This window comes from Anolis carolinensis, chromosome 4, assembly GCF_035594765.1.
Source record: "Anolis carolinensis isolate JA03-04 chromosome 4, rAnoCar3.1.pri, whole genome shotgun sequence".
Classification (NCBI taxonomy): domain Eukaryota; kingdom Metazoa; phylum Chordata; class Lepidosauria; order Squamata; family Dactyloidae; genus Anolis; species Anolis carolinensis.
In genome coordinates, this window is record NC_085844.1 from 97,084,246 (window position 1) to 97,110,643 (window position 26,398).

At 41.2% G+C, this 26,398-nt stretch overlaps 1 protein-coding gene across 2 annotated transcripts in view; it reads left to right on the forward strand.

Annotated features, from left to right (window-relative positions):
- elp2 (elongator acetyltransferase complex subunit 2) overlaps window positions 1–22,074 on the forward strand; it is a 96,522-nt gene extending 74,448 nt beyond the window's left edge. For both annotated transcript variants that reach the window (XM_062980839.1, XM_062980840.1), the window contains 5 exons: window positions 1,766–1,958; window positions 9,295–9,416; window positions 13,054–13,196; window positions 16,273–16,389; window positions 21,728–22,074. In XM_062980839.1, coding sequence (XP_062836909.1) covers window positions 1,766–1,958; window positions 9,295–9,416; window positions 13,054–13,196; window positions 16,273–16,389; window positions 21,728–21,887 — 735 coding nt within the window. In that variant the 3' untranslated portion in view covers window positions 21,888–22,074. The remainder of the gene's footprint in view (window positions 1–1,765; window positions 1,959–9,294; window positions 9,417–13,053; window positions 13,197–16,272; window positions 16,390–21,727) is intronic.
- Window positions 22,075–26,398: the final 4,324 nt, after the last annotated feature.

Here is a 26,398-nt window from a genome sequence, read left to right on the forward strand (position 1 = left end):
TGTTATACCTTATTAGTGAATAACACTTGTTTAACAAAATTTGAAAATTTTTCTGTTCCTGGTTTGAAAGTGTTATTCCTGTTTAATTGTGTGATACTTACTTTTAAAGTAGTTGTTATACTCCAGAAATGTTTTTGTGGCTGCCACCAACTATGTTGAATTTATTGAGACTTGATGAGATATTCGTTGAAAAACTATAGCAAAATGTGCTGCAGGATGTCCCGCAAAAACAAAGTTTTTTCAGTTTACTAGGTTTTTTCCTTGTTATTTATGATAGAACCAATTAGAAAATGACATGTCTAACCCAGGGACAAAAATAATGTTACATGGTGTAGTAGAAAAGATGCAGAGGAATACAACACTTTACCAACATATTCACATTCTTGGGATAGACTAAGGATCTTTCTACCCAGGCCATATATCTCTAAGTGAGAGAGAAGTTGCTCCTGAGCCTCCACATGACACAGGGGCTTCCTACCCTCAACATGGGGTAAAGCCAGTTAACGTTGTTTTCTCCCACTTAAAGTAAAGTTGGAGAATGCTATGGAGCTTCCTTATGGAAGTAAAGAGGGAAATGTTGGATTTATATGTGACTGGAAAACGTGAAGTTAAATGCAATTCATTTATAAGATGTTACATTTAAATTTAAGCCCATATTCATTTATGTTTTTATTGCTATAAATAAAAATTAAAAGTCTGATGAGTAAGAAGAAATATATCTGACATTCCTGCTTGTTACTGAGTGTTGCTTTTAATATATTCTGGTGTTTGTGATACATCAATGATTTCTAATATTTGTACAAATGCAATGTTATTTTCAAATGCAAAAAAGAAGAAGAAAGAAACAAAATTCCTACTGACAAACCCATTCACCTTTCCTCCAACCATTATACCATACTGATGTTACTGCCTGTAGAGAAGTTGTGTGTTAAACAGAGATTATTGATATGATTTTATTTATTTGTTTGTTAAGGGAAAAGGGAGTTATATATTAGCAAGGAAAAGCCTAACATGAAAACTAGCTGGAAGCAGCATTTGGTAGGTTGCCATGGTAACACAGCTTCCCTTGGGAGAAAAAGGGGACGTGGCTAAGTTGACAGTTAGAGTATATTCCCTTTTTTAAAAAAATGAGTTGCTGTGAGGGTTTAAAAAAGGACAGTGGCTGTTAGGTTTTGGAAAGATTAGGAGCTGTGGAAATCAGCTAAGGACGGCAGCTTATTGTTCACGCAGGAGAAAGGCTGGTGATATAAGTTGACCGGGTGTTTTATTTACTGTTCGAAGAGAAGTTATTTAAGATATATCCATTCAAGAAATGACTACATTGTAACTTAAGATCCTGAAACGTTTATGTATTGGAACCATACGCTTATGTACAAATAAAGATTGAATTTTGTTATTGTTCACAAAGATCAATCTCCTTGCCTCTCTGTAAGCCTGTTACCTCACGTTGGTGGCAGTTACCGTACCTATCTATATAAGTTACCGTACTTTCCTATATAAGTTACCATCTCTACTCATTTAAACCCATCAGTTCTGTTATCCTTCCTTATCCACTAAATCCTCCCTGTCATACATTCACACATCCTCCATCCCTCCCTCTCACATGCGCGCACGTCTCTTCAATTGGAGGCAGCAGTGGGATTTAGACAAAGATTTCCCCTGCCTGAGTTGAGTACCACAAATTGGGCTCTCTTCACTGCCCATATAGTTTTTTTCCAAGATTGTCTTTGCTCATTCACAGTTTTTGTTGTTTTCAATTTTACAGGCTTCTAAGAAAGAACATGCAGCCATTATTTTGTGGAGCACTAAAACTTGGAAGCAGCTACAGAGCTTACCTTTCCACAATCTGACGGTGACACAGCTTTCTTTTTCTCCCAACGATGAATTCTTATTAGCAGTTTCAAGAGACAGAAAATGGTCGCTCTGGAAATGGAAAAATATCGGTCCAACAGAACCAGGTAATATATTGGAATTTATATCACTGGAAGAAAATGAGTGTTTTGACTTATAAAAGTGCCTTACAATGAATACCTAAGTATCAGTGTATTTTTGTAGCCACTTAAGACGTTTTCTTTACAAGCCTCCCTTTTACTAAATGGAATATCCAAGGAAAGGAGGGTATGCCCACATGCCATATTAATGTAAAATTATTCATCATGTGCCTTCAAGTTGACTCTGATTTATATGGACCCTATTGCAAGATTTCTTCAGAAGGGTTTTGCCATTGCCTTCCTCTAAGTCAGAGGAAAATTTTCAGAGGTCACTTAGTGGGTTTTTATAGCTGAGCCTTCCAGAGTTGTGGCTCTTATATTAATGCATATATATTAATAATTTTGAGATATAGTTATAATGCTTATAATTTTGAGATGAGAGTTGCACATATCACAAGTACAAGTAGCCCTGTGCCATTTGTTCCCACCTATCCACTGAACTCACTGGAAAGATTGAATACATTAAAGCTATACGACTGGATTTCTGTTACTATCAAAGATGTTCCAGTACCTAAACTAGCCTATATTCAACACCCCAAATTATGCTTTGTTTAGAGAAATGGCTACGATTTTCAACAGAATCTGAGAAGTTTTAGGCTCATAAGTTCCAAAGCAAACCACTTGAATAATGGATACTCTTTTTAGTTGCTACTCCCACCTACCCCAGCCTGGATGGCACATCATTGTATTTGTTTCTGTTGTGTGCTTTCAAGTCATTTCCAACTTATCATGACCTATACTTTTTTGTTACACTATGTAACAAAATTCAAAAAAATTATGTTCACGATCTGTTTAATTGTACTGTATTTACTTTGAAAGTAGTTGTTAGACTCCATAAACTTAATTTTTGTTGCTGCTACAAACTGTGTTGAATTGAGACTCGAGATATTCATTGAAAAACTGTAGCAAAATGTGCTGCAGGATGTCTCTCAAAAACAAAGTTTTTGCAGTTTTAATAAACTTTTCCTGTATTTTTATGATAGAACTAATAGGAAATCACATATGTATCAAAATACATGTTTCATAGTGTTATATAAGTTTCTTGGCAAGCTTTGTTTAGAGGTCATTTGTCTTTAATTTGCTCTAAGACTGAGAGAAAATAGAATCATAGAATCATAGAGTTGGAAGAGACTGCATGGGCCATCCAGTCCAACCCCCTGCCAAGAAGCAGAAAACAAATAGGACTTGCCCAAAGTCATCCAGTGGAATTCTGTGACTGAGCAGGGATTTAAACTCTGATTTTAGAGTCATAGTCCGTATTATCTGCTTTCCTGTTGTACTCAACATCCCTCCCTAGGAGGTAAGAAGAAATTTCACCACAGCCCATTTTATCCTAACTGAAACCTCTACATCAGTGGTTCTCAACTTGTGGGTCCCCAGGTGTTTTGGCCTACAACTCCCAGAAATCCCAGCCAGTATACCAGCTGTTAGGATTTCTGGGAGTTGAAGACCAAAACATCTGGGGACCCACAGGTTGAGAACCACTGCTCTACATGGATAGAATAGATCTAACAAAGATGCTGCTAGCTTTCACAAGAACCAGAGCAGTTATCCCCTCATTACAGTTGCTGCCTTTAAATTTCCACTCCTATTGACAAGTGGGCAAATAAATATACTATCTCTGTGGTTGGCACACTTTTTTTTGTAGAATCTGGAGTTACCTTTTTGGACTGCAGTTGAGTTTCCGAGCCAAAATGTGATAGCTAGGCCAGTGTGTTAGCTGTATTCTTTTTTTTAAAAAAAATAGTAACTTTCCCTAAGCCTCTGGGAAGCCCTCCCAGACAACATAGAAGTCCAGCCTCAACAAATCAGTTTTGGCTGTCTGTACACTTGAAAAGATGTAGATTTATTTATTTATTTATTTATTTATTTATTACAGCACTAGCTGTGCCCGGCCACGCGTTGCTGTGGCGAAGTATGGTGGTATGGGAAATAAAGTATTGAGGAATTGGTGGTAGTTAAGGTAAAGGGTAAAGGTTTTCTCCTGACATTAAGTCCAGTTATGTCCGACTGCACACTGAAGTGGGTTATATGGCAGTGTGGAGTCAAGATAATTCAGTTCAAAGCAGATAATATAAGATTATAAATGGGTTATATAGCTGTGTGGAAGGGCCTTGAGTCTACACTGCCATATAATCCAGTTCAAATCTGATAATCTGTGGAAGAGGCCTAAGTGAGGCCTAACTCTGCCTTCCCCTGGGCTGAGTGGGTTGCTAGGAGACCAAGTGGGCGGAGCTTAGCCTTCTAACTGGCAGCAATTGGATAAAAACAATTATTCCTCTCCCTCTAATTAGGACTTTATTTTTCTTTTCTTTTTGTTGTATGAACGTAGAGGCATGGATGAGGGGTTGTGCTGCCAAGTTTAGTGTTTCTGGGATGTGTAGTTTTGTTGTTTTGTCCTAGGCCGAAATTTCATTACCCTTTTATATATATATATAGATTTGTATCCCGCCCTTCTCACCCAAGAGGGGACTTAGGGTGGCTTACAATAAAAGCACATATATAAAAAATAATACAATATATTGCAATTCAATTCAAATTAATTACATTAGACATTCATAAAAATACACTTATAAATATGCAGATTGGTGCATTCAGAGTCTAAAAAACTGGGTCTGTCATTGAGTTCCAACACACATAGTAATAACTAATGCTGCTCTTATTGTTCGAAGGCCTGGTCCCACAACCAGGTCTTAACTTTTCTACGGAAAGATAAGAGGGAGGGAGCCTGCCTGACTTCACTTGGGAGGGCGTTCCATAGGTGGGGAGCCACTCCTGAAAAGGCCCTGTCTCTCGTCCCCGCCAGCTGTTCCTGTGAGGCTGGCGGGACAGCCAGCAGGGCCTCACCCGAAGATCTTAAATTTTGAGGTGGGTCATAGCAGGAGACAAGTTCGGACAAGTAAGCTGGGCCGGAACCGTTTAGAGTTTTATAGGCTAAAGCCAGCACCTTGAATTGTGCTCGGTAGCTAATCGGCAGCCAGTGGAGCTGGCGTAACAGAGGAGTAATACACTCCCTGTATGCTGCTCCGGTTATTAACCTGGCTGCCTCCCGTTAGACTAGTTGAAGCTTCTGAACAGTCTTCAAAGGCAGCCCCAAGTAGAGCGCGTTGCAGTAGTCTAATCGGGATGTAACAAGAGCATGGACTACCGTGGCCAAATCCGGCTTCCCAGATACGGTACGGGCGCAGCTGGTGCACAAGTTTTAATTGTGCGAAGGCTCCCCTAGCCACCACCGAGACCTGGGGCTCCAGGCTCAATGATGAGTCTAGAATCACCCCCAGACTGCAGACCTGCGCCTTCAGGGGGAGTGTGACTCCACCCAGCACAGGCTGTAACCCTATACCCTGTTCGGCCTTCCGACTGACCAGGAGGACCTCTGTCTTGTCTGGATTCAATTTCAATTTGTTGGCCTGATCCAGACCGACACAGTGGCCAAGCACCGGTTCAGGACCTGGACAGCCTCCTTAGTGACAGGTGGGAAGGAGTGACAGAGCTGGACATCATCTACATAGAGATGACACCGCACCCCAAAACTCCCGATGATCTCTCCCAGTGACTTCATGTAAATATTAAACAACATGGGGGACAGTACAGAACCCTGCGGGACCCAACAAGTCAACGGTTGTGGGGCCCAGCAGGCATCCCCCAATGACACCATCTGGGACCAGGAATGAGTGGAGCCACTGCAAAAAAGTACCTCCAAGACCCATCCCCACGAGGCGTCCCAGAAAGATACCGATACAGTTTGTCAGAAATCTGAAAGATAAAAATGGAGTCTTATCAAATTTATTCTGATTGAAAGCATTTGGAAACCAGGAGAGTTCTGTTTTCTTAACCGATGTAGTGTACTTGATGCATCTCCCAGTACCATACATAAAAATAAAAACAAGATGCAAAAGTGAAAATGGATAGTTACCTTTGCCTGAGGCAGACCTCATAATAATATGCATTTATACAACACCTGGAGCATGTTGTTTACAATTCTCTAAGATCAGTGAATATTATTACCCACATATTGCAGATTATTACCCACATATATGCAAAGAGGGTTAGCCTGAGGTAATATTACTAAGTTCAGGAGAATTTTGAACTAGTTTTGTCCTTATTCTCAAGGCAACACCATTGATTATTTCATTACACTAGCAAAAAAGGCAGTGCTGGTTCTCTGCAATCAGTTTGTTATTTACCATTGGAAAAGTTGGCTTCTTTTTATTCAAGCTTCGCAAATTCTTCCAAATCTTGATCAAGATGATAGCAATAAGCATGATTTATGTCCATATAGCTGTAAACATTAAATCATGATCAAGGCAAGGAAAGGAAGTTGGGAATTTGCACTGAAAAGAAGAAAGGAAATATCCTTGCTAAAGACTGTGAATCCTTTCATACTATACATTTATAGCTATATAATTCTATTTGAATTACCATGGTTTTATCTTATAAAATTATGGGATTCCTTTTGAAGAGTGGAGGGTACGGTATTTAGAAAGGAATAATGCCAACTAAAAGTGGAACAATAGGACTCTAAATCCTCTGCTTGACTTACTGAGCAGGGCAGTTGTGGGATGAGCGTTGCCCTTTCCCTGCCATCTTTCTTTCTGACTCGGCTCTCCTCTCTCCCAGGACCCTTTGCACTTTGCGCACCCGACCTGGGAGTGGGAGAGCTGCAGCCAATGAAATTGAACCTTTATAGTTTGGTCTGATTGGTTTGCCAGCCGGGCACACATTCAGACCCAGCTGCTGCTCCAGCTCAATTGCCTCCAAGTTCTTCCCGCTTTCCTACCTATGTTCCCATCCCCTTTTTTGTTTGTGTTTTTCTTCTTGCGTGGTATCTTATTATCTATCACAACTTGGGGGCAGTTGATATGGGTTGTTAATCTGGTTTAACTCTTGTACCCTTGTATCCGGGCTTGTGCCAAGAGTGAGCTGTGCAGGGAGTCCAGAACTGTGTTTGATGGGAGCCTGAACTTGACGTTGGATTTCAGCCCCAGTTTGAGTGAGGCAGTTGGAACAGTTTGAGTTTGATATGTTGTCGAAGGCTTTCATGACCGGAATCCTTGGGTTGCTATGAGTTTTCTGGGCTGTATAGCCATGTTCCAGAAGCATTCTTTCTTGACGTTTTGCCGACATCTATGGCAGGCATCCTCAGAGGTAGTGAGGTATGCCTCTCTCTTGGGCTTGCCTCTCAGGAGGCGGGCTGGCTGATACCAGGATCCAGGACCCACGTATGGCTGCCAAACCCCATTTCAGCTGTAACCAATAAGATCAAGTTGTGGTCTTTGTTATCCCAGCTGCTGTGTGGCTTGTCACCTTGCACACGCAACTGTATAGTGAGAATCAATCTCTGAAATTTGCAGTTTAGGAAGGTATATTTGGAATTCTTAATCATAAGGCTCTTCTAGTACTCCACCGAACTACATGGTACAGGATTCAATAGAATGCTCTCATGCCTTTTCATATGAATACTAGTCCTGTGTTTGTGTGGTGCGAAGGGGTCCTAGCTTACATTCTTTGTTTTGTTGGAAGAAAGCCACTGTTCAGTCTAGAAATTGTGCAAGATAATGGAGATGTGGAGGATAGATTTCTGAACAGAAAGAGCTATCTTTAGGCATGTGGTGGAAGGTAGTGTTGAAGTTGTGCATCTATTTCCTTTGTTGCCCCAGTGGCGCAATAGGTTAAACCCTTGTGCCGGCAGGACTGCTGACCAATAGGTCAGTGGTTCGAATTTGGGGAGAGTGGGATGATCTCCAATCTGTCAGCTCCAGCTCCCATGTGGGGGCATGAGAGAAGCCTCCCACAGGATGGTAAAACATCAAACATCCAGATGTCCCCTGGGCAACATCCTTGCAGACGGCCAATTTTCTCATTCCAGAAGCGAATTGCAATTTCTCAAGTCACTCGTGACACAAAAAAGAAAGTTTTGTTAGCCGTCGAGGCAGCAGTGGTGGTGGGCAGAGAGTGAAGCTTAAGAATAAAAGCCTCATCTCTAACAGTCTTGCTGTAGAAGTAGAAAGTATTTTCCTAAAGTGTGGCATTATTCTATACCAGGGGAAAGGTTTTATGATAGAAGGTTGCCTATGAAGTAACACTATTTTAGAAACATGGAATATTTTTATAGCAGTGTATAAAGGTATTATGTAAATTAAAGATGGCTTTATGGCAAGAATAGGGTATTATGTATTCTTTTCTAGATTTGTAAAATGATTAGTTCAAGTATAAGTAGATATTGTTTTGAGTTCCTGCCACAGCATTGCTTTTTTTCAGTTAAAATCTTGTGGGATTTGAGAATAATTCACAGTAATTTTCATTGGTCTGCAGACTGCATGTAGTTGCAAAGAGGAAAGTGCATCCTATCTAAAATGAATTGATCAGTTTTTCAACAGATGGATGGTAGTAGATACTTTCCAGCTGCTGCTGATACTGCCTTTGTCCTCAGCTGGCTTGGTTTTGGGAGCTCTAGCATTTTAGGACAAACAATCTTAGCACAAAATTGAACAGGTGCCTTGGAAGCCTCTGCAGTGATGCAGATAGTGTACCTGCTAAACCAGAAGCACAAGAACACATGGGAGGGCTCATAGAATTGGGACAGATGTAAAGTGTGGATCCCTTTTTTGCAAATAGATACTCTAGGTCAGAGTTTTCCAATCATTTCATGTTGGTGACATACTTTTTAGATGTACGTCATTTCATGACACAGTAATTCAATTTTTCTAGGAAACCGGAGGCTAAACCAACCCCTTATAATTATTATAAGATACATGGATACATATATAACTTTTAATAACAAAATATATAGGTACATAACATATTTCATGAAAACCCTTCATTTATATTTTAAAAAATATATGAGTTGTTTCACATCCAGTAGAGTCTCACTTATCCAACCTTCACTTACCCAACGTTCTGTATTATCCAACGCAGCCTGCCTTTCAGTAGTCAATGTTTTTGTAGTAAATCAATATATTGCAGTGATTTCGTGCTAAATACAGTAATTACTAAATAATGTTACCGTGTATTGAACTGTTTTTTCTGTCAATTTCTTGTAAAACATGATGTTTTGGTGCTTAATTTATAAAATCATAACGTAATTTGACATTTAATAGGCTTTTCCTTAATCCCTCCTTTTCGCTTACCCAACGTTCTGCCAGCCCGTTTATGTTGGATAAGTGAGACTCTACTTTAGTTCCTCATTATTTTCGCGTGACCCACCTACACACTACGAGACATAGTTTGGAAAGCTCTGCTCTAGATTACTTTTACATTGCCATTTTCTGAACGAAAGTCTGACGGGTGTTTATCATTCCAGAACCAACTTTCTACCTTTTTGCTTGCACTGATCCTAACGTGGCTGGGCACAGTCGCATCATTTGGTCCTGTGACTGGACGGCAGATAGCAAGTATTTTATTACTGGTAGCAGAGATAGAAAGGTAATGTATGCCACAGGTGGCGCTTTTGTTATCTGTTCATAATTTATTATATTCTCCCAAATTCTATCTGCTGGTCATATTACGCTGTTTACTGCCCTTTCTGTGTGTTCCAACTGGGTTAGAGCATGGATGGTGGCAGAGAGAAACAGGACAGTTTGGTGGTTTACATTATAGAATGAGTGCAGTTTGACACCACTTTAACTGCCAAAGTTTGATGCTATGGAATCATGGGAGTTGTTGTTTCACATCAGTGGTTCTCCCCAGGTGTTTTGTCCTACAACTTCCAGAAATCCCAGCCAGTTTACCAGCTGTTAGGATTTCTGGGTTGAAGGCCAAAACATCTGGGGACCCACAGGTTGAGAACCACTGTTTTACAGGAGCTTTAGCCTTCTGTGCCAGAGTGCTAGTCCCTCACCAAACTAAAAATCCCAGGATTCTGTAACATTAAGCCATGACAATGTAGATGCAGCCTAGAATTCCTGTCCCCAAGAGGTTAGGCTGGTACCGGCTTTGACTCTGCTTCTTCATACAGCAAAGTCCTTCTGCTCAGTTAGACATTCGCTTTTCGAGTTTGATGCAATGTATATCTATTATTCATCTGTTTTTAAACTAATATTTGTAACTGTATTGATTTGCTTTTAATGCCCGCTAACTGCTCTGAGAATTGCAGCATGCACCCATCTTTGTCCCAGTCCCCTGGGCTCAGTACCTGTTGAATTAATGCACCTGAAGTAATGTCGTGATTGTCCATATTGAGGATTTAGTATAGTGCTATTATAATAGAAGCTTCGGAGCAAAATCTGTAGTGCCATTGGCCCCTGCCGTCAGGAGCTTAAAAAGTCTGAAGTCTGGCAACAGAGAGAGAACAAGAGGTAGTCAAGGGGCAGAAAAATAGTGATGATAAGATGTGGTGAGTATCCACAACTGTGGATAGATGTTCTGGGAAGGAACGAAAAGGGGATGCCAGCCAATAATTGGATTGTTGAAGCATAGAAGACTAATGAGATGCTCATTTATACTCTCCTCCATAGAATCTGTGCATGCTTACATTTTATCCAGTCCTGGTTTGTAGTTTGTGATTAGAGACTTCGGCCTTACTGCTGACAGATGAAACATGAACTCTGGATCTCATCATCTTTATAAACTGATACTGCTAACAAGCAACGTCTTTTAAACATCTCTTTCTTCACAAGAAAAAGGAAATCTTCCATGCCCTTGGTTGTTATCTTTTCTTAAGCCCCTTGCAGTTTTCTGCAATGTTCTTTATTTATTGGAAATGAACAGTTTTCCAAATAATCCTTAACAGTCAGTCCCTTACTTTGATACCTTTCTTGTACAACAGCAGAATTTACTATGTTTTTGTGATATGATTTGCTAACTGGTCATGGTTTTCATAGAGCTAAAGCTTCCATGACGTCCACCAGGAATTCTGTCAGTTTTATATCTAGCTAGTTTTATCATTGAGCCGGTAACAACCTCGGACTTGCTGCTTTTTCCTCAAATTCACTTTCATTGAAGGCCCATAGGTCTCTTTCTACCAAGGCACGAAGTTATCATTTAAATTACTGCTCACATTTTCTGCGGTTATAAGACAGCTTTTTAAAAAAAATCTTCCGGCTAGAAGGATTGCCTTTGACTATTTCTGAATTGGCTGTGACTAGTTACCTTACTGACAGATCCAAAGATTGTGATAGATTGGTGACGTTGCTTCTTTTTAAAGGGTTTCCTTTGACATGTTGCAGTACCTAAATTAGCCTTAAGCATTTGGGAAACGGAGAGCATTGTACATGACGTGAGCAAGCAAAAACAAAGAAAAGTGGAGGTTTTTTTGCCTTCGGGTGCAGCCAGCAGCTATCTCTTGAACATCATACCAGTGACGACAGCGGGAGGACCAACTATTTATAGTCAGGCATATGTCTGTGCCAGTTTTTTGTTATATCTTGTGTTTTTAAAAGGCTGTCTTTCCTTTCATTATGGAGGAAAATTGCCATGAAATAGTCATGTGAGTTTGTAGTCGTAAAATAAACAGAGAATCCCTTTGCATCTTAAATATAACTGCAGAATGGCATAAACCCACTCTGAGATACCACAACAGCCACTAAATGTATACTATAGGGCCTTGTGTCTTTTAGACATCACAGCACACTGTTGTTGTGTCTCATATTAGGAAGGCAAGATACAGAGTGAGACCATTGGTCCATCAATTCTAATATTATCATCTCTGCTTAGCAGTGTCTCTTCATGAGCCTGGCAGGATACTTTCCGAGCCATTCCCAAAGATTCCTGGTATCTTCCATCCAACTACAAACCAAACATGATGCTTCTTACTTTCCAAAATCAGACAAGAGTAAACTTGAACTCTAAAAAAAAAGAAGACGAGGGGAAGGGGGAAGAAGAAGCAGAAGCAGCTGTTTGAATGGATGAGGAGACAAACAGGACTTTAAAATGTTTAGTGTCATTCAGGGCACTTCAACACAGTCTCATGATCCAGGACAAAGAAGTGGGGCAAAAAAGGAAAATCCAAACATGGAGCTGTCAGTCCTGGTAAATGCTCCCCTGCCGTCCTGACATGTTCATTTGTAATAGATTTATAGAAATCTGCAAGATGGACAGGGGACATCTTGCAGAAGTTTACTTTTGCTTTTTTAAAAAAACAACTTTCCAAAATATGGTGGAACTCATAAACTCTGATGTGGATATCTGAATATGCACACAAGCAACTTCCGTGTTATTTTCTGTCCTCAGCCTCCTGCTGCATTTATTTTTTCCCTTGTAAACCCTGCTTTCCTTTGTGGTCACTTGCCTGCCATGCTGGTGCCCACTATGTAAATTCAAGCTCTGTTTAATTTCGTAAATATGAAAACAAAGAAATGGTTGCAGAGCGTTCTCATGGGAATTGCTTTCCAATTTTGCTTCAATTTAGCCACCTGTGTGTCCATGGCTCCATTTGTTTACAGCCCTCATCAGCTGTTCAGGATTTTAAATTGTGCACATGCACTGGAGCAGTCCATACCTGCGTATAGGGACAAAGTCATATTTTCCTTGAGTGCATGGATGTTATGCGAATATGTGCATTTTCCAGCCAAAACCGGGTTTTAAGCGCACCCTTTTAACATGTGTTTTCAGCTGTTAATGCAATTCAGCACGCATTTTTGGCAAACGACATTTAGCCACACACACCCCTTTTATCCCGGTTTCTTCCACATTTTAGGGCCTGTGTAGAAGGGCCCTCAGTTGAGAGAAATAGTATGGTGTATTAGTCAGAACTTATAAATGGGACTTGAAAGAACTTTGAAACTTATTTTCAAATGAAATACATTGGGTGACCTTGAAGCAGTCACTCTCTCAGCTTGACCTACTTTCCAGAGTTGTGCTGATGATAAAAGTGAGGAGGAGGACAGTCATGTGTGCTACTGATTTCACTGGAATAAAAATGAGATGGAAATGTAGTATGACCTTATCAAAAAATCCCGCTGTCATGCATGGAAGGCAGTTACTTTCTGTCAACTTATGTGGGTGGCAAGGTGCATTTCACAAAGCTAAAACAATAGCTGTTTCAGGCGTGTGATCTTCCCTAGATATGTCTGTTTCACTGGATTGTGAAAACAACGGTAATTTGTTTGTGCATTTCAAATAGGTCATGATCTGGGGCAAACGTTGTTCAGCAGAGGAAAATAAAGAGAATGCCATGGGACTGATACATCTCTGTTCAACAGCCCTGGATGTTGGGGATTCTGTCACTGCTGTTAGTGCCAGTCACGTGTTTGCTTCTGATGGGAGGTATGTTACTAAGTCACTAATTTGCCAATAACTTCAGCTGTTATTTTTGAAACGAAGCCACTACTACATGTATGACTAATATGTCCTTAGGCCACATGCAACCTCTAAAGCTTTTTTTTTGCCTAATTCCTTTTCCCCTGAATAGTCCTTTCATGTGGACGAAGGTGGGATCAAAATGAATTGCCATTCTGGAAACTCCGAGAAATGGCAATGGGTTTTTAAAGTAGGTTATAGGTCTGCCATGCCATCACAAAATACCTTTTCTTCAAAACTAGTTATTTTGTACTAACTTCCTAGTTTTGTTTGGTATGGGCATTTTTGGCAATTCCTGTAGCCTCTCCGCCATCCCAGGAAAGAAAATTGGTCCCCAGTTATAACAAATTAATTCACTCCCTGCACCAGTGACTGCTATGGCTGTATTTCTCCCTCTTGTCTCTACAGAATGTGTCCTCTGCTTCAAAGTTTTGTTTATACCTTTGCTTTCTTATCTTTCCTCAACCCAAATTGATTTTCCAGGTTAACAAACATGACAACATGTTGTGTCATATTTTTTTTCTTTTATGAAACATTGCCAGTAAAAATGGCCATTGCAGGAACCATTTGACTTCAGTTATATATAGTTAAAGGATGGGAGGCATGGTATCACTCATGATAGGGTTATTAAAATTAATGCTGGTCCCACAAAGGGCCAGTGTGATGTAGTGGAGTGCTACTCCAAGTGGTGGATCATGGAGTGATGCTGGTTAATGAAACGTTGGCTTCTATTCTGCAGCATATTTCCAGGAAAGAAAGAAATGATTGTAGCCAATGGGCACAAATGTGGTTGTCATGATCCCAAAGAGGTGTTTTTTCTTTGTGTACTCTGTGAATGCACACTAGTGGAGATAACTGCGCCTGTGCAGGCTCCAACAGAAACTCTTCCAAGCTGAACCTGTTGAATTTTGGTGGTAACCCCTCCCCCCTCTCCGCAGGGCATAAAAGGCAGCCCTGTGCACACGCTCCACAGTTCCATTTTTTCCGGCGTAAAGCTCACTTCAGAACCTTCCTAATGTCAACCATTAGTTATCTCCACTAGTGTGAATTCACAGAATACCATTCAAAGAAACATGGTTACAGGTAAGCAACCTGTCCTTACTCTGTTCCTTTAAGAACCCCCTATTCCCAAAGGCGGAGCTTGCCGTCTTCCTCGGGAATTTCTTCATAGCTAGTCATTCTGACGGTGCCAAGGAACCCAGAGGCCATAATATTTTCCACATCAAAAGTTGAGGAAACAAAGTTTAAGACTTTCAGAAACAAATTCTAAGTATTTAGGAACCAAGTCTATAATTTGAAGAAGAAAAGAGACTTAAACAGGACATTTTGACAGAAGTCAAATCTAGACAACGGACACAAGAAAGAAGTTCAAAGTTTTCATCTGTTCCATCAAGTTTGTTGGTCAGACTCTGGGAGGAATTAGGGTGCTGATCTTCAATAGAATTAAATTCCTTTTTGTTTACTGTTACACCTTTTGGTGTGAGTTTCCAACTCTATTTTTGCTGAGAATAAGGCACCTGAGGAGAGTCAGCTCAGGGAACAGTACAGCAGGGCTGATCCCTGGTACTTTGAGGAGAACAATCTGCTGCTATATCACATCAGATAGCTGAAGGCTCACTGATGCAATGGTTTGAGTATTGAAGTAGGACTCTGGAGGCTCAACCACTGAAATCCACTTGGTGGATCAACCCCTTCAGGTGCTGGCCACAATGTTTACATGGCATATAAGTGCACATTAGTCCAATAATATTTCTCATCTGAAAATGGAAGGGTGGCAATTGAGACTTACTGTGTCATTTATATGTCATATGTGCAACTGGAACTGGTGTCAAGTTTGCAGCTGTGCAGAAATATGTGAGTATAGCCTTGCTGTTTCTTTTGCACTCAGAATACCCCAGATCTTCCCTTTGCACATGGCCAACATTGATTTGAGTGACCCTGTCCTGACTGATGCCTCGCATTCTCCAGTTCCACTTATGAGTCATTTAAGTGGGTTAAACCACTGAGCTGCTGAACTTGCTGACTGAAAGGTTGGCGGTTCGAATCTAGGGAGTGGGGTGAGATCCCGCTGTTAGCCCCAGCTTCTGCCAACCCACCAGTTTGAAAACGTGCAAATGTGGGTAGATCAGTACCGCTTCTGCGGGAAGGTAACGGTGCTCCATGCAGTCATGCTGGCCACGTGACCTTGGAGGTGTCTACTGACAACGCCGGCTCTTCAGCTTAGAAATGGAGATGAGCACCAACCCCTAGAATTGGACACAACTAGACTCAGTGTCAGGGGAAAACCTTTAGCTTTATCTTAGATATAACTGGGGTGAGATGGCTTCAGCAAATGTATATGTTCCTGGGAATATCTCATGACACAACGTGTTATTGTGTTTGTCAACTAAATTAAATTGAATCTGGGTTGAAGATAGATTGAAAGTGTTAATAGTGAGTGGGGGAGTGGGGATGATATGAGTCAGAAATGGAGTGTATGCTCTTGCTTTTTCATCACATCTACTTAAATCCTCCATTTCCATCTCATCTGTCTTCATAAGGCACTCTTTCAGTACTGCCCAGCCTTCCTCATCCCCTCTTTCGATGCAACCTCAAAAGTGTGTAGTGCTTCTGAGATGCATTTTTGTGGCTTATTTTTAAAAATGATTTTATGAAACTTGGCTATATTTAATCAGATGCACATTCTTACATATGAACAAATTGGGGGCACAACCATTTTGGCTATTACAGGAGATGGCTGAACATATGTCCTGTGTTTAGAAAGGAGGCACGTGGCTGTAACATACTCTTTCTAATCCATATTGACAGATGTACACCTTTATAACTCATTAAATCTGAATTATGCAGATGAGCTTAAAGTTCTCTTTGACTTTACCGCTTACAGACAAATAACATGTAGTTCTTGTTCTGTGTTCATTTGCATGCTCTCCTGAATAGAATTGGAAACTGGCAATTAAAATGTGCAACATGATTCAAAAGTTATAAATGTAGGACTGAGCAAGGGGTGGCAAAATAATTGAATAACATTGTCCTCTTTTGGTAGCTACATCATTGCAATAGGGACAGAGAATGGGAAGATTCACTTGTACAAATGGAAATCAAGTGACAGCGAGAAGCTGCCACTGTCTGATTGGACCAAATGTGCTGAGACAAATGACAGGTAACTCACCTTAAACCTTTTATGTCCAGAATACTACTATAAGCAAAATCATTATTGTATGGATGCCTTGTTGGCAGTGCCAGAATTATTGTATTGGTTCCACAGACCTTTTTTTGGGGGTGGGGGGGGGTGGGGGGGGGGTAAGACAAATTTGCATTTTCAGAACGAGGTGATAGAGCTGTGTGTTGTTGTCTAGGAGTCCGAGCTGAAAAGGCTGGTTTAAATCCTCCCTCTGTGAATAAGGGCTGAGAGAGCTGCTTCCACTGACAGTCTCACCCTCCCACCACCAATATGGAAATTAAAATATTTACTCACCTTAAAGGATGGTTGTAAAGATTGCTAAGTAGGGCTCTGAACACTTTGAGCGCATTACACAAATGCCAAGTGTTTAGTTTCATATGATGATAATGATGACAGTATCCAGTTCTGGGTTTATGCAAGAGAACTCCTCACTCATGTCAGCCCAAAGTGCTCACCCTACAAGACATTGATTTTGAGGTTCCCAAGGAATGGCCAGAAATGTGGGCAGGAGGGGATGGAGTGGGCAGGAGGAATCAATGGAAATCAGTTGCATGAGCAACAAATGGCCACTATCCCATTTCTCCCCCACCTCTCATCCTTCCTTCTCTAGTTCTGTTTTTCTCCCTTCTTCTTCATGCTCACATTTCATGAGGATCTCTGGACACTTCAACTTTACACGAGAAAAGCACTTGGCCTTGAAAAATAGGGGACAAGATACTACAGCACCAGAATCAGTATGGAACGTGTATTGTTTTGGATAGCTGTTGCTGCATAGTTTGTATGAGCTTCATCTCCAGGTTGCCCTTAACTCTAGCATACTTAATTCTGCTACACAGTAGCTCATCTAGAGTGCAACTAAGTACACCAGTCCACCAGATCTATACATATAATAAAAGTGAAAATCTGTATGTGTGTATGTGGCAGATGTGTCCATTTACATAGACAGGACCACAACTTCACAAACAGCTATAATTCCCAGTGCTGAGGAGCTACCAAAGGCACTCCTTCCAAGGACATTGCAGGTTATAGTGGGCACCAGGATCATGTCCAAGAGCCCTTCCAATGTCCTCCACAAACACCATCTTGCCCACTATCCAAGTGAAGGCTTTCAGACAGGGACAAATTCACCCTAGATTTTCTGCTTTTCCTCCACCAAAGACACCTCCCAGGGTTCCTTTCTCTCTCAATTGGTGTGGAATTTGCATGACCCTGCCCACTGCCTCATTGACCTTGATTTATGGGAGTTTTGGTTCACCTGCATCCAGAGAAACTGTGACCCCCACCAACAATAGACCGGGACCAAACTTGGCACAGAGAAGCCCCATGACCAACAGAACATACTGCAGGGGTTTGAGGGAATTGACATTGATTTAGGAAGTTGTAGTTCTCCCTTATCCAGTAAATACTGAACCCAGCCAACGTCAGATCTGCACCAAACTTGGCACACAGACCCAACATGGCCAGCTGTGCAAACAGGCCTGGTTTGGGGGTGATTGTCCTTGGCATATGGGAGTTGTAGTTCAGCCGCATCAAAAGAGCACTGAACCCAGCTGATGTTGGATCTGGGCCAAAGTTGGCACACAGTCCCAACATGGCCAATTTTGAATACTGGTGGGGTTTGGGGTGATTGGCCCACGATTTTGGGAATTGCAGTTCACCCACATCCTAATGCATTTTCTAATGGGAACATTCATAAAAAAAACAACAGGATAGACTGGCTTTCCCCCAAGAAATACAGCCACAAATTACCAAACTGATATTACCTAACATTCCAAAACAAACAATGCCTTTTTCAGATAACTCCGTCACCGCGGGATCCTTAAACTAGTTAAAAATACATGTTGGTTTCAGTTCAGTTCCATTCACTTGCTAAAATTGTTCTGTTCCATTCCAGATATGAGACTACTTAATTGTATTTGTGATAAGTTGATTCAGATCATTGCAAACTCTATTTTATCCCTGGTTACCATTGTGGCCCAGTATCACAATGATAGCATTTTGGGCATTGCATAATTATAGCCTCTGGATTCAGTAAATAAAAGTTATTTAAGGCTAGCTTTTCCCTTTCCTGAACAACTGTTTCTTCTGTATTTTCCAAGAGTAAGAAGGAGACAGAAAGACTGAGTAATATACTTTGGGAGTGGAGCATTTTTTTAATTCCCCAGCAAAAACCTGCCATCTCTCTGTCTTCCAGACTGTTTATCATCGTAGTTTGGTTCACAGTAAGTTGCAGAACTGTGGTAGCAAATGGCCTCTGTTCTGCCTTGTGCTCTTCTCAACTATAGACGAGGGCGAGAGTACTAATGATGCTTGGCCTTTATATGACTCTGTGAGGAATCTATGGTGCTTCATATGATATGAACTTACTATTATTCTTTTATCAGCTTCACAAAATAGGTCAGCAAATATCGGCTTGGGGTGAGAGAGGCAGAAGAGAAGGATGATCATTACATTAATGAATTGATGGTGTTGGGATCCAGTTCTAAGACCAGTTATATAATATTCCTCACATGTTTGCCATATGTACACATAGTTAAGTAATAACACTTGTTTGAGCTATCCCACATACCTGCAAACTGTCTTTTTTCAAATACTTACCCTTCCTTGAAATTAGTAGTGTGAATTTCAAGTTCAATGTTATCTGAGGACTTAGAAGAACATTGAACCACACTTCATTTTGGCTCAATAGCTGTAGTGTTATGCACAGAGATGTAGCATGGGTGGCCATGGGCCATGAGTCATCCCATAAGCTTCCTATGACAACATGAAATTGACATTTTGTTGTTGAAAACAAGACGTGCAGCTTGCTGCCCTGGAAGCCTTGCAGAAGTGCCTTGTTCACCATAATCTAGGTGCGGAAATGTGTTCACATTAGATACAAATAGTTCCCCTTGTATGCCATGGTGGCATACTTGGCACCAGTAGCAGGGGGACAGTTGCCCAATTCTCATTTCATGCAGTTCAATAGAGGGCTCCTTTGCCTCTTTCGCTATGAGAGAGTTGCTCCCTCTCTCCGATACAAATTGTTACCCTTTTTCTACTTCTCTGAATCTTGGTTCCCACAGGCACATTGGTCTCAGTTGACCAGTTGCAAGTGCATCTTGGGGCTCTCACAATGTATAGAATTTGCATGTTTCCTGAAATGCTCTAGTTTTGTTCTGTTTTTTGATAGGCAGCTGTTCAGCTCAGTCATGAGTTCAGTCATCAGACACAGAAATCTAAAGTGATGTGCAAGCAAATAGGAACCAGACCCTGAGTGTATAAGGATAGGGTTTTTAAAATGCCAAAATCCAGAGGGCTTGTAGAATAAAGGCATATCCATGGTGATTTTAAGTCCTGTGGCTTTTGAGTTCTGGCTTGTAACTGCAGTTGTAAAGGCCCTGAGAGACTTGAAATGTTTGCGTTTCTTCCCCTGCTGTTAACTTTTCCATTCATTGCAATTGGCCCACAGGGCTCCTAAGCATACCAGCAGCGTCTGTTCTTCCTTCCAGTGATCTGGCTGACTAGACATTTAGCCCTCACCATAATACAGAATCCATTGGGGCATCTGTCCTTGGCATAGTTTCATTGCTGTAGCCTGACGCCTGCTCATAACCACATCTCACAGTCCAGCTTATTAAGCAGACATTAACTCTGTAAGCAGTTCTGTGTTGCGGACTGTAAATGGTAGCTGCCTAGTCCTTGCAGAAGCTCTCCAATTCTGGAGTAAGCTGCAAGAAATGGAATAAAAGCTAATATTTGCTTTCCATATTCAAAGCACATGGGGGACATTTGGAAATTAAGTTGATGACTATCTTTTCCCACTATTCATGGGTTGCAAGAGACCTAGACTTTCTTCTAATTTGGATGCAACCATAAATTAGCTAGCGGATTGACTCCACAAGGTTGTACGTGGATTACCTCCTTCCGTCTACATTTTCAGTAATCATAGCTTGTTTTGACATCTGAATTGCTATCATGCTGTTAGGATCTTGTCTTCAATCTACTGTTTAAAATTGATTTTAACTGTGTGTATAAACTACTAGCAAAAGTATACAACTTCACAGAGGTTTATTTACCCCACTCCGCCCCGTGCTATTTCTCGCTTTTTTCTGTCCTTAAAATCTTTTTCTTAGGGCCCTTCCACACAGCCATATAACTCAGAATATAAAGGCAGATAATTCACAATATCTGCTTTGAATTAGGTTATTTGAGTCCATACTGCCATATACTCCAGATCAATATGAATATTATGCAGCTGTGTAAAAGGGGCCTTAGTTACTGTTTTTTTTTTTTCTCTCTCTCTCTCTCTCTTCTTGCTGCTCTTTCAGCTTTTCCCTTCCTGTCCATCCTTACCAGGCAGCAGGACCTCCACAAGTGTGGAAAGAGAAATGAATAATGTAGTTGTCCTTTATTTTAGTTTGGGAAAATTAGGAGCGATTAGGGAAGGTTTGTTGTCTAGTAGCACTTCATTATGCAGACAGATTTTAATTAGCTACACAATTAATATATTTAAAAAACAAAATAACCCAAATGTCCAAATCTGTGGGTTAGCACAACAGCCATTTGATGTCCAATTTTCACAGTCTTGTAGTTGTGGCAGATAGACATAACTTCTCTTGGTTTTGAGACAAAGAGTCCTTCCACACAGTCCTATATCCTAAAATATCAAGGCAGAAAATCCCAAAATATCTGCTTTGAACTGGGTTATTTGAGTCCACACTGCCATATATTCCAATTCAAAGCAGATAATGTGGAATTTTCTGCCTTGATATTCTGGGATACAGGGCTGTGTGGAAGGGCCCATAGACAGGCAACCAATGTGAATGTCAGGGCTATCTGCAAATTGTGGGAAAAGGTAACCTGTGATTGGGATGATTGGAGGGACCACACGAGCCATTTAGGACATTCCTTAAATGCTATGAACCACACTTTGGGTTACATCTGAATCCAGCCTTCGTTTTGAACTGACACATTCTCTGACTTGTCTTTTAAAATGTTCGCACCAACACAACTCCTTGCTCTCGGTTAACCACATCATTTTATAATAGTGATGTTTGACCTGAAATTGCAGTGAAAATCATAGATTGCAGTTTGAACGGTTGATGGGACGGAGTGAGAAAAATGTCGCTTGATCCGGTAATAGCTCTGCCATTTTAATATCTACAGGCACTGACAACTTTTAGCTTTTCTCCAAGCTGGCCGTGGCAAAATGAATGCGCTAATTAGATAAATGCTGACGTTTTTGAATTGACAAAGTCCAGCTGAGTTTGACATTTTGCAGTTGGGAGAGATGAATTGGGTTTCCTTCCGCTAATAGCTTCTGTCTTTGTTGCAGCCAAAGCCACACTCTTGTTGTCAAGCAGCTGTGCTGGAGAAAATGCGTGGGCAGAGCTGGGCAGGACGCAGCGGCAGAGAGCACCGAATGGCTCCAGCTGGCAAGCGCTGGGGCCGACTGCTGTGTCAAGATCTTCAATATTAATAGAGGCGGGCTTTAGACAATGCCTTTTGAGCCAGATGGGCCAACTTCTTGACATGCCGGAATATGCTCCGTTTCCTAAGCAGATTTTTTTTTAAAAAAAACACACACACACACACTCGTTTTTCCTTTTTTTGTACTTAAAGTTGTAGCAACAGACACATGTATGGAGTCACCTTATTTATTAAAGTGGTTTGAGTACATAGCATGTGTTCTCCAGTAGTGGACTTTCTTTATGGAAGGCTTCCATAGCTCCAGAACACTGTTTTTGATGAGATGCCCATCTGCCAGGAACAGAGGTGGGTGGCGTGGAAGGACGGCGCTGGGGAGAAGACAGCTTGCCTTCACCCACTTCCTTTTCTTTGGCACAAACACATATTCTCTTCCTAGACATTCAGCTTATCAGATGGGGCTATTGTATGCCTGAGCGATGCCTGGGGCATTGTCTTTGCCTGGGTTCTATTACAGAGGGGTTTTAATCTAAATGAATTTTGAAATGCTTTGCAACTTTGATTTTCAGATAAATGGATGTTTGTTTAAGGTTACGGTATTCAGTGATGATTTGCAAGATTGCCTGATCAAAGGAGCTTGCCAGATCTTGGCCAGGATGGGGAATGAGGAAAGATTTCTCCACTCCCACTCTCCACTGCACTGCATTTAATAATTAAAATCCCTTCCATGATTGTGCAGGGGACATCAGAAGGAATTTCCACTTGGAAAAGTTAACTCTTCATTCTCCAGTGCTGCAATCTTTCCTCATAGACGGGCCCTTCCCGACCACAGTCTGTCTTTTGGGGAGGGGTCTCTATCAGGAGCTGCATTCTGAGTTTTCAAAAAAAAGAATGGCAGCTAGGGGGGCCTTTCCAAGGACATCAACTCTGAATGGAAAAGGTATTACCGTCCATTGCAATATTGTGATACATCTCTCAAAATTTGCTCCTCATAGGATGCAATCAGATTTTTGAACAAAAAGCTCCATAGGTCCCAATGGAAGTATTGGTCAGACTCTGGAAGATCTTGGAGTTAAAATCAAAATCAAAACAATAAATTGTTGGAGACAAGTTATCTATTCCATCTTTCCACAATCTTAAGACAGGGTTGTTGTATGTCTTTCGGGCTGTGTGGCCATGTTCCAGAAGTATTCTCTCCTGACATTTCACCCACATCTATGGCAGGCATCCTCAGAGGTTGTGAGGTATGGAAAAACTAAACAAGGAATGCTTATATATATCTGTGGGAAGTCCAGGGTAAGGGACCAGCGTAAATGTTCCAGTTAATCACCCTAATTTGCATTGAATTGCTACATATACTAGCTACTTTCTGCCTGGGGGCATTCTTTGTTAACTGCCCCTAGTTCCCATGTCTCAGAGTGTTGCTTCTTTTTTACTGTTCTGATTTTTGAGTTTTTTTAATACTGGTAGCCAGATTTTGTTCATTTTCATGGTTTCCTCCTTTCTGTTGAAGTTGTCCACATGTTTGTGAATTTCAGTGGCTTCTCTGTGTAGTCTGACATGATAGTTGTTGGAGTGGTCAAGCATTTCTGTGTTCTCAAATAATATACTGTGTCCAGGCTGGTTCATCAAGTGCTCTGCTATGGCTGATTTCTCTGGTTGAATTAAGTCTGCAGTGCCTTTCATGTTCTTTGACTCATGTTTGTGCGCTGCGTTTGGTGGTCCCTATGTATACTTGTCCACAGCTGCATGGTATCCGGTAGACTCCTGCAGAGGAGAGAGGATCCCTCTTGTCTTTTGCTGACCGTAGCATTTGTTGGATTTTCTTTGTGGGTCTGTAGATAGTTTGTAGGTTGTGCTTCTTCATCAGTTGGCCTATGCGGTCAGTGGTTCCCTTGATGTATGGTAAGAACACCTTTCCTCTGGGTGGATCTTCGTCTTGACTCTCATGGCTTGTTCTTGGCCTTGCAGCTTAAGACTTTAGAACTGTCTTAAGACAGTTCTAAATTTTTCCCACTCAAACCTTCTGTATATATCAGCCCCAACTCCCATCCACCCCCTACTGGGCAAACACTGTGCCCATGGTCAGTTGACTGCAGTTTCAGTTTTTCCCAACAAAACAGATGATCTTATCTATACCACCTTCCCCAACTGTTCTCAACCCTCCCTCCACACCTCGCTTTTTTATGGCAGAGAACCGAAGCAGCCAGTCCCAGGCTGATAGGGCAATCCCGACAGTATTTTCCTAGCCTCATTGCCATGTTGGGAAAGGGCATTTTTAGAAATGGGGAATGCCTGTATCTGAATAGGTGAATGGGACCTGGGGAATCTAGTTTGGGGACTATATATCAGCAGTAGAATGGTCCCGTGCTCATTTTGGATAGGCCCACCTTCTGCTGGTACGAACCCCCCAACATGTTTGTCTGAAGTCAGTTTGTTCCTGGTGGGCTGCAACTGTTTGAGTCAGAAGACAGTGTAGAAAAAATTCAGTCCTAAGACTTTTCTTATTTTTGTGTCTTACATTATTCCTTTCTTCCACATGCTTGTCTGATTAGTTCTTCAAATGGTTTTTAGTCACTAAAAACTGGGAGCCGTAGTGATGCAATGGGTTAAACCCTTGTGCCAGCTGAACTGCTGGCCTGAAGGTTGGGTTGCTGACCTGAAGGTTGCCAGTTCAAATCCGTGAAACGAGGTGAGCTTCTGACTGTCAGCTCTAGCTTGCAGGGACATGAGAGAAGCCTTCCAGCTAACACATCCGGGCATCCCCTGGGCGTCTCTGTAGATGGCTAATTCTCTCACACCAGAAGTGACTTGCAGTATGTTCTCAAGTCGCTTCTGACATGATAAAAAAGTCACTAAAAACCATGGTATAGTTTGTTTACAGTGGTTAATAAAAAATGTATGTGGGTTGTTTCCGCACTAGTATCAGGATAGAAATGACACCAAAGAAGGCTTCACAAGCCGCACCATAACCTGCAGAATTGTTTTACTGAGGTCATGGTCTGGTCAGTGCCTGAACTGGACAGAGCCTGAATATCATTCATTAGAAATAACAGGATGGCTTGTGTTTTATTTTTAAATAACCCAACAGCCAATGTAATTTCTCTTGGTGTTAAAACATTGACATTGTTTTAGTTTTGAGTCATGAAAAATGTCCACTCTCCCCTTCCTTTAACTCATTAAAGCAGGTGAGAATTTGGGGATTTTTTTTCTTTAGGACATGATAGGTATATGTAATTGAGTTTTCAATATGAAGAGTAATGCATTATGAACACATAATCAATAATAGAAAACAATTTCAAATTTCAAATAAGTAATAGTAGTAGCAGCAGATGGCACTCAATATTTCAGTTACAGATCCATAACCCAAAATTAATGCATCTGTAACTGCTCTGTATTCAATAATGCTAAGCAGTCTTAGTGTAAAATTACATAAATGTTCTCTTATCTACCAGATTGAGTGAAGGAGGCATATTCAGCTGGTGATCTGGAAGAAGAAAGATGACATTTTTACTCCATGCAAGTGAAGGCTCCTGCTTCTGATTGTCGCAGTCTCACTGTCTGGCAACAGCAGGTTGGAAATTCCTTGTACCCTGATTGGCAGCTAAACCTATCTTTGCTTAATATGGCTCCTGGCGGTTGGACCTTTCAACACTGACTATAAAATGCAGTTTGAAGCCAGCTTCAGGCTGCAAAATGCAATCTGTCAATGCGCTGCAGCGTGCATTTAAAAAAGTTCCAAGAAAGTCTGAGTTCTGTCCAGAAATGCACTGTAGCAGATGCCAGTGTATCCCAGATCCAGGGTGAAATCGGCTCTGTGACTGTAGCGAATTTTTTTTTCTGTCAGGAGCAACCAGAGTTGCTTCTGGAGTGAGAGAATTGGCCGTCTGCAAGGACGTTGCCCAGGGGACGCCCGGATGTTTTTGATGTTTTTACCATCCTTGTGGGAGGCTTCTCTCATGTCCCTGCATGGAGCTGGAGCTGATAGATGGAGCTCATCTGCGCTCTCCCCGACTAAGTAGCCAATGTAACAACAACAGAATAATGAAAGTGAGTTAAATTCTAAAATACTGTAATGCTAACTCACTAGCTTTTCCAAATTGTGGTTGGAAAGACTGCTACCCTTTCCCTGTGCATAAGGTAAATTTCATGCACGACCTGCAATTGAAATATGAGCTGTACAGGTAATGAAAAAAGTGAATCAAGGCAGTGTTTTTGTGTTGTTCCAAAGTCTGAGAGTGTTTTGTTGTCTTGTCCTGCTTGCCTTTGTTGGGATGTTTTTTGTCAAAACACTACCAATAGAGTACTGAAGTTTTCCTGATTAATTATTAGTAACAGCTCAGTCTTTTCCTCTAAGAAAGGGAATGTTTTTATGTTTAATCCAGTAGCCATATTTGACTGTGTCAATCTCAAGATTCCTAGTCAGATTCCAACAGCCTCTGAGGATGCCTGCCATAGATGTGGGCGAAATGTCAGGAGAGAATACTTCTGGAACATGGCCACACAGCCCGAAAGACATACAACAACCCAGTGGTGTGATTGTTATTATGGCGATTGTTGTCTAATTCTGTCCATATTT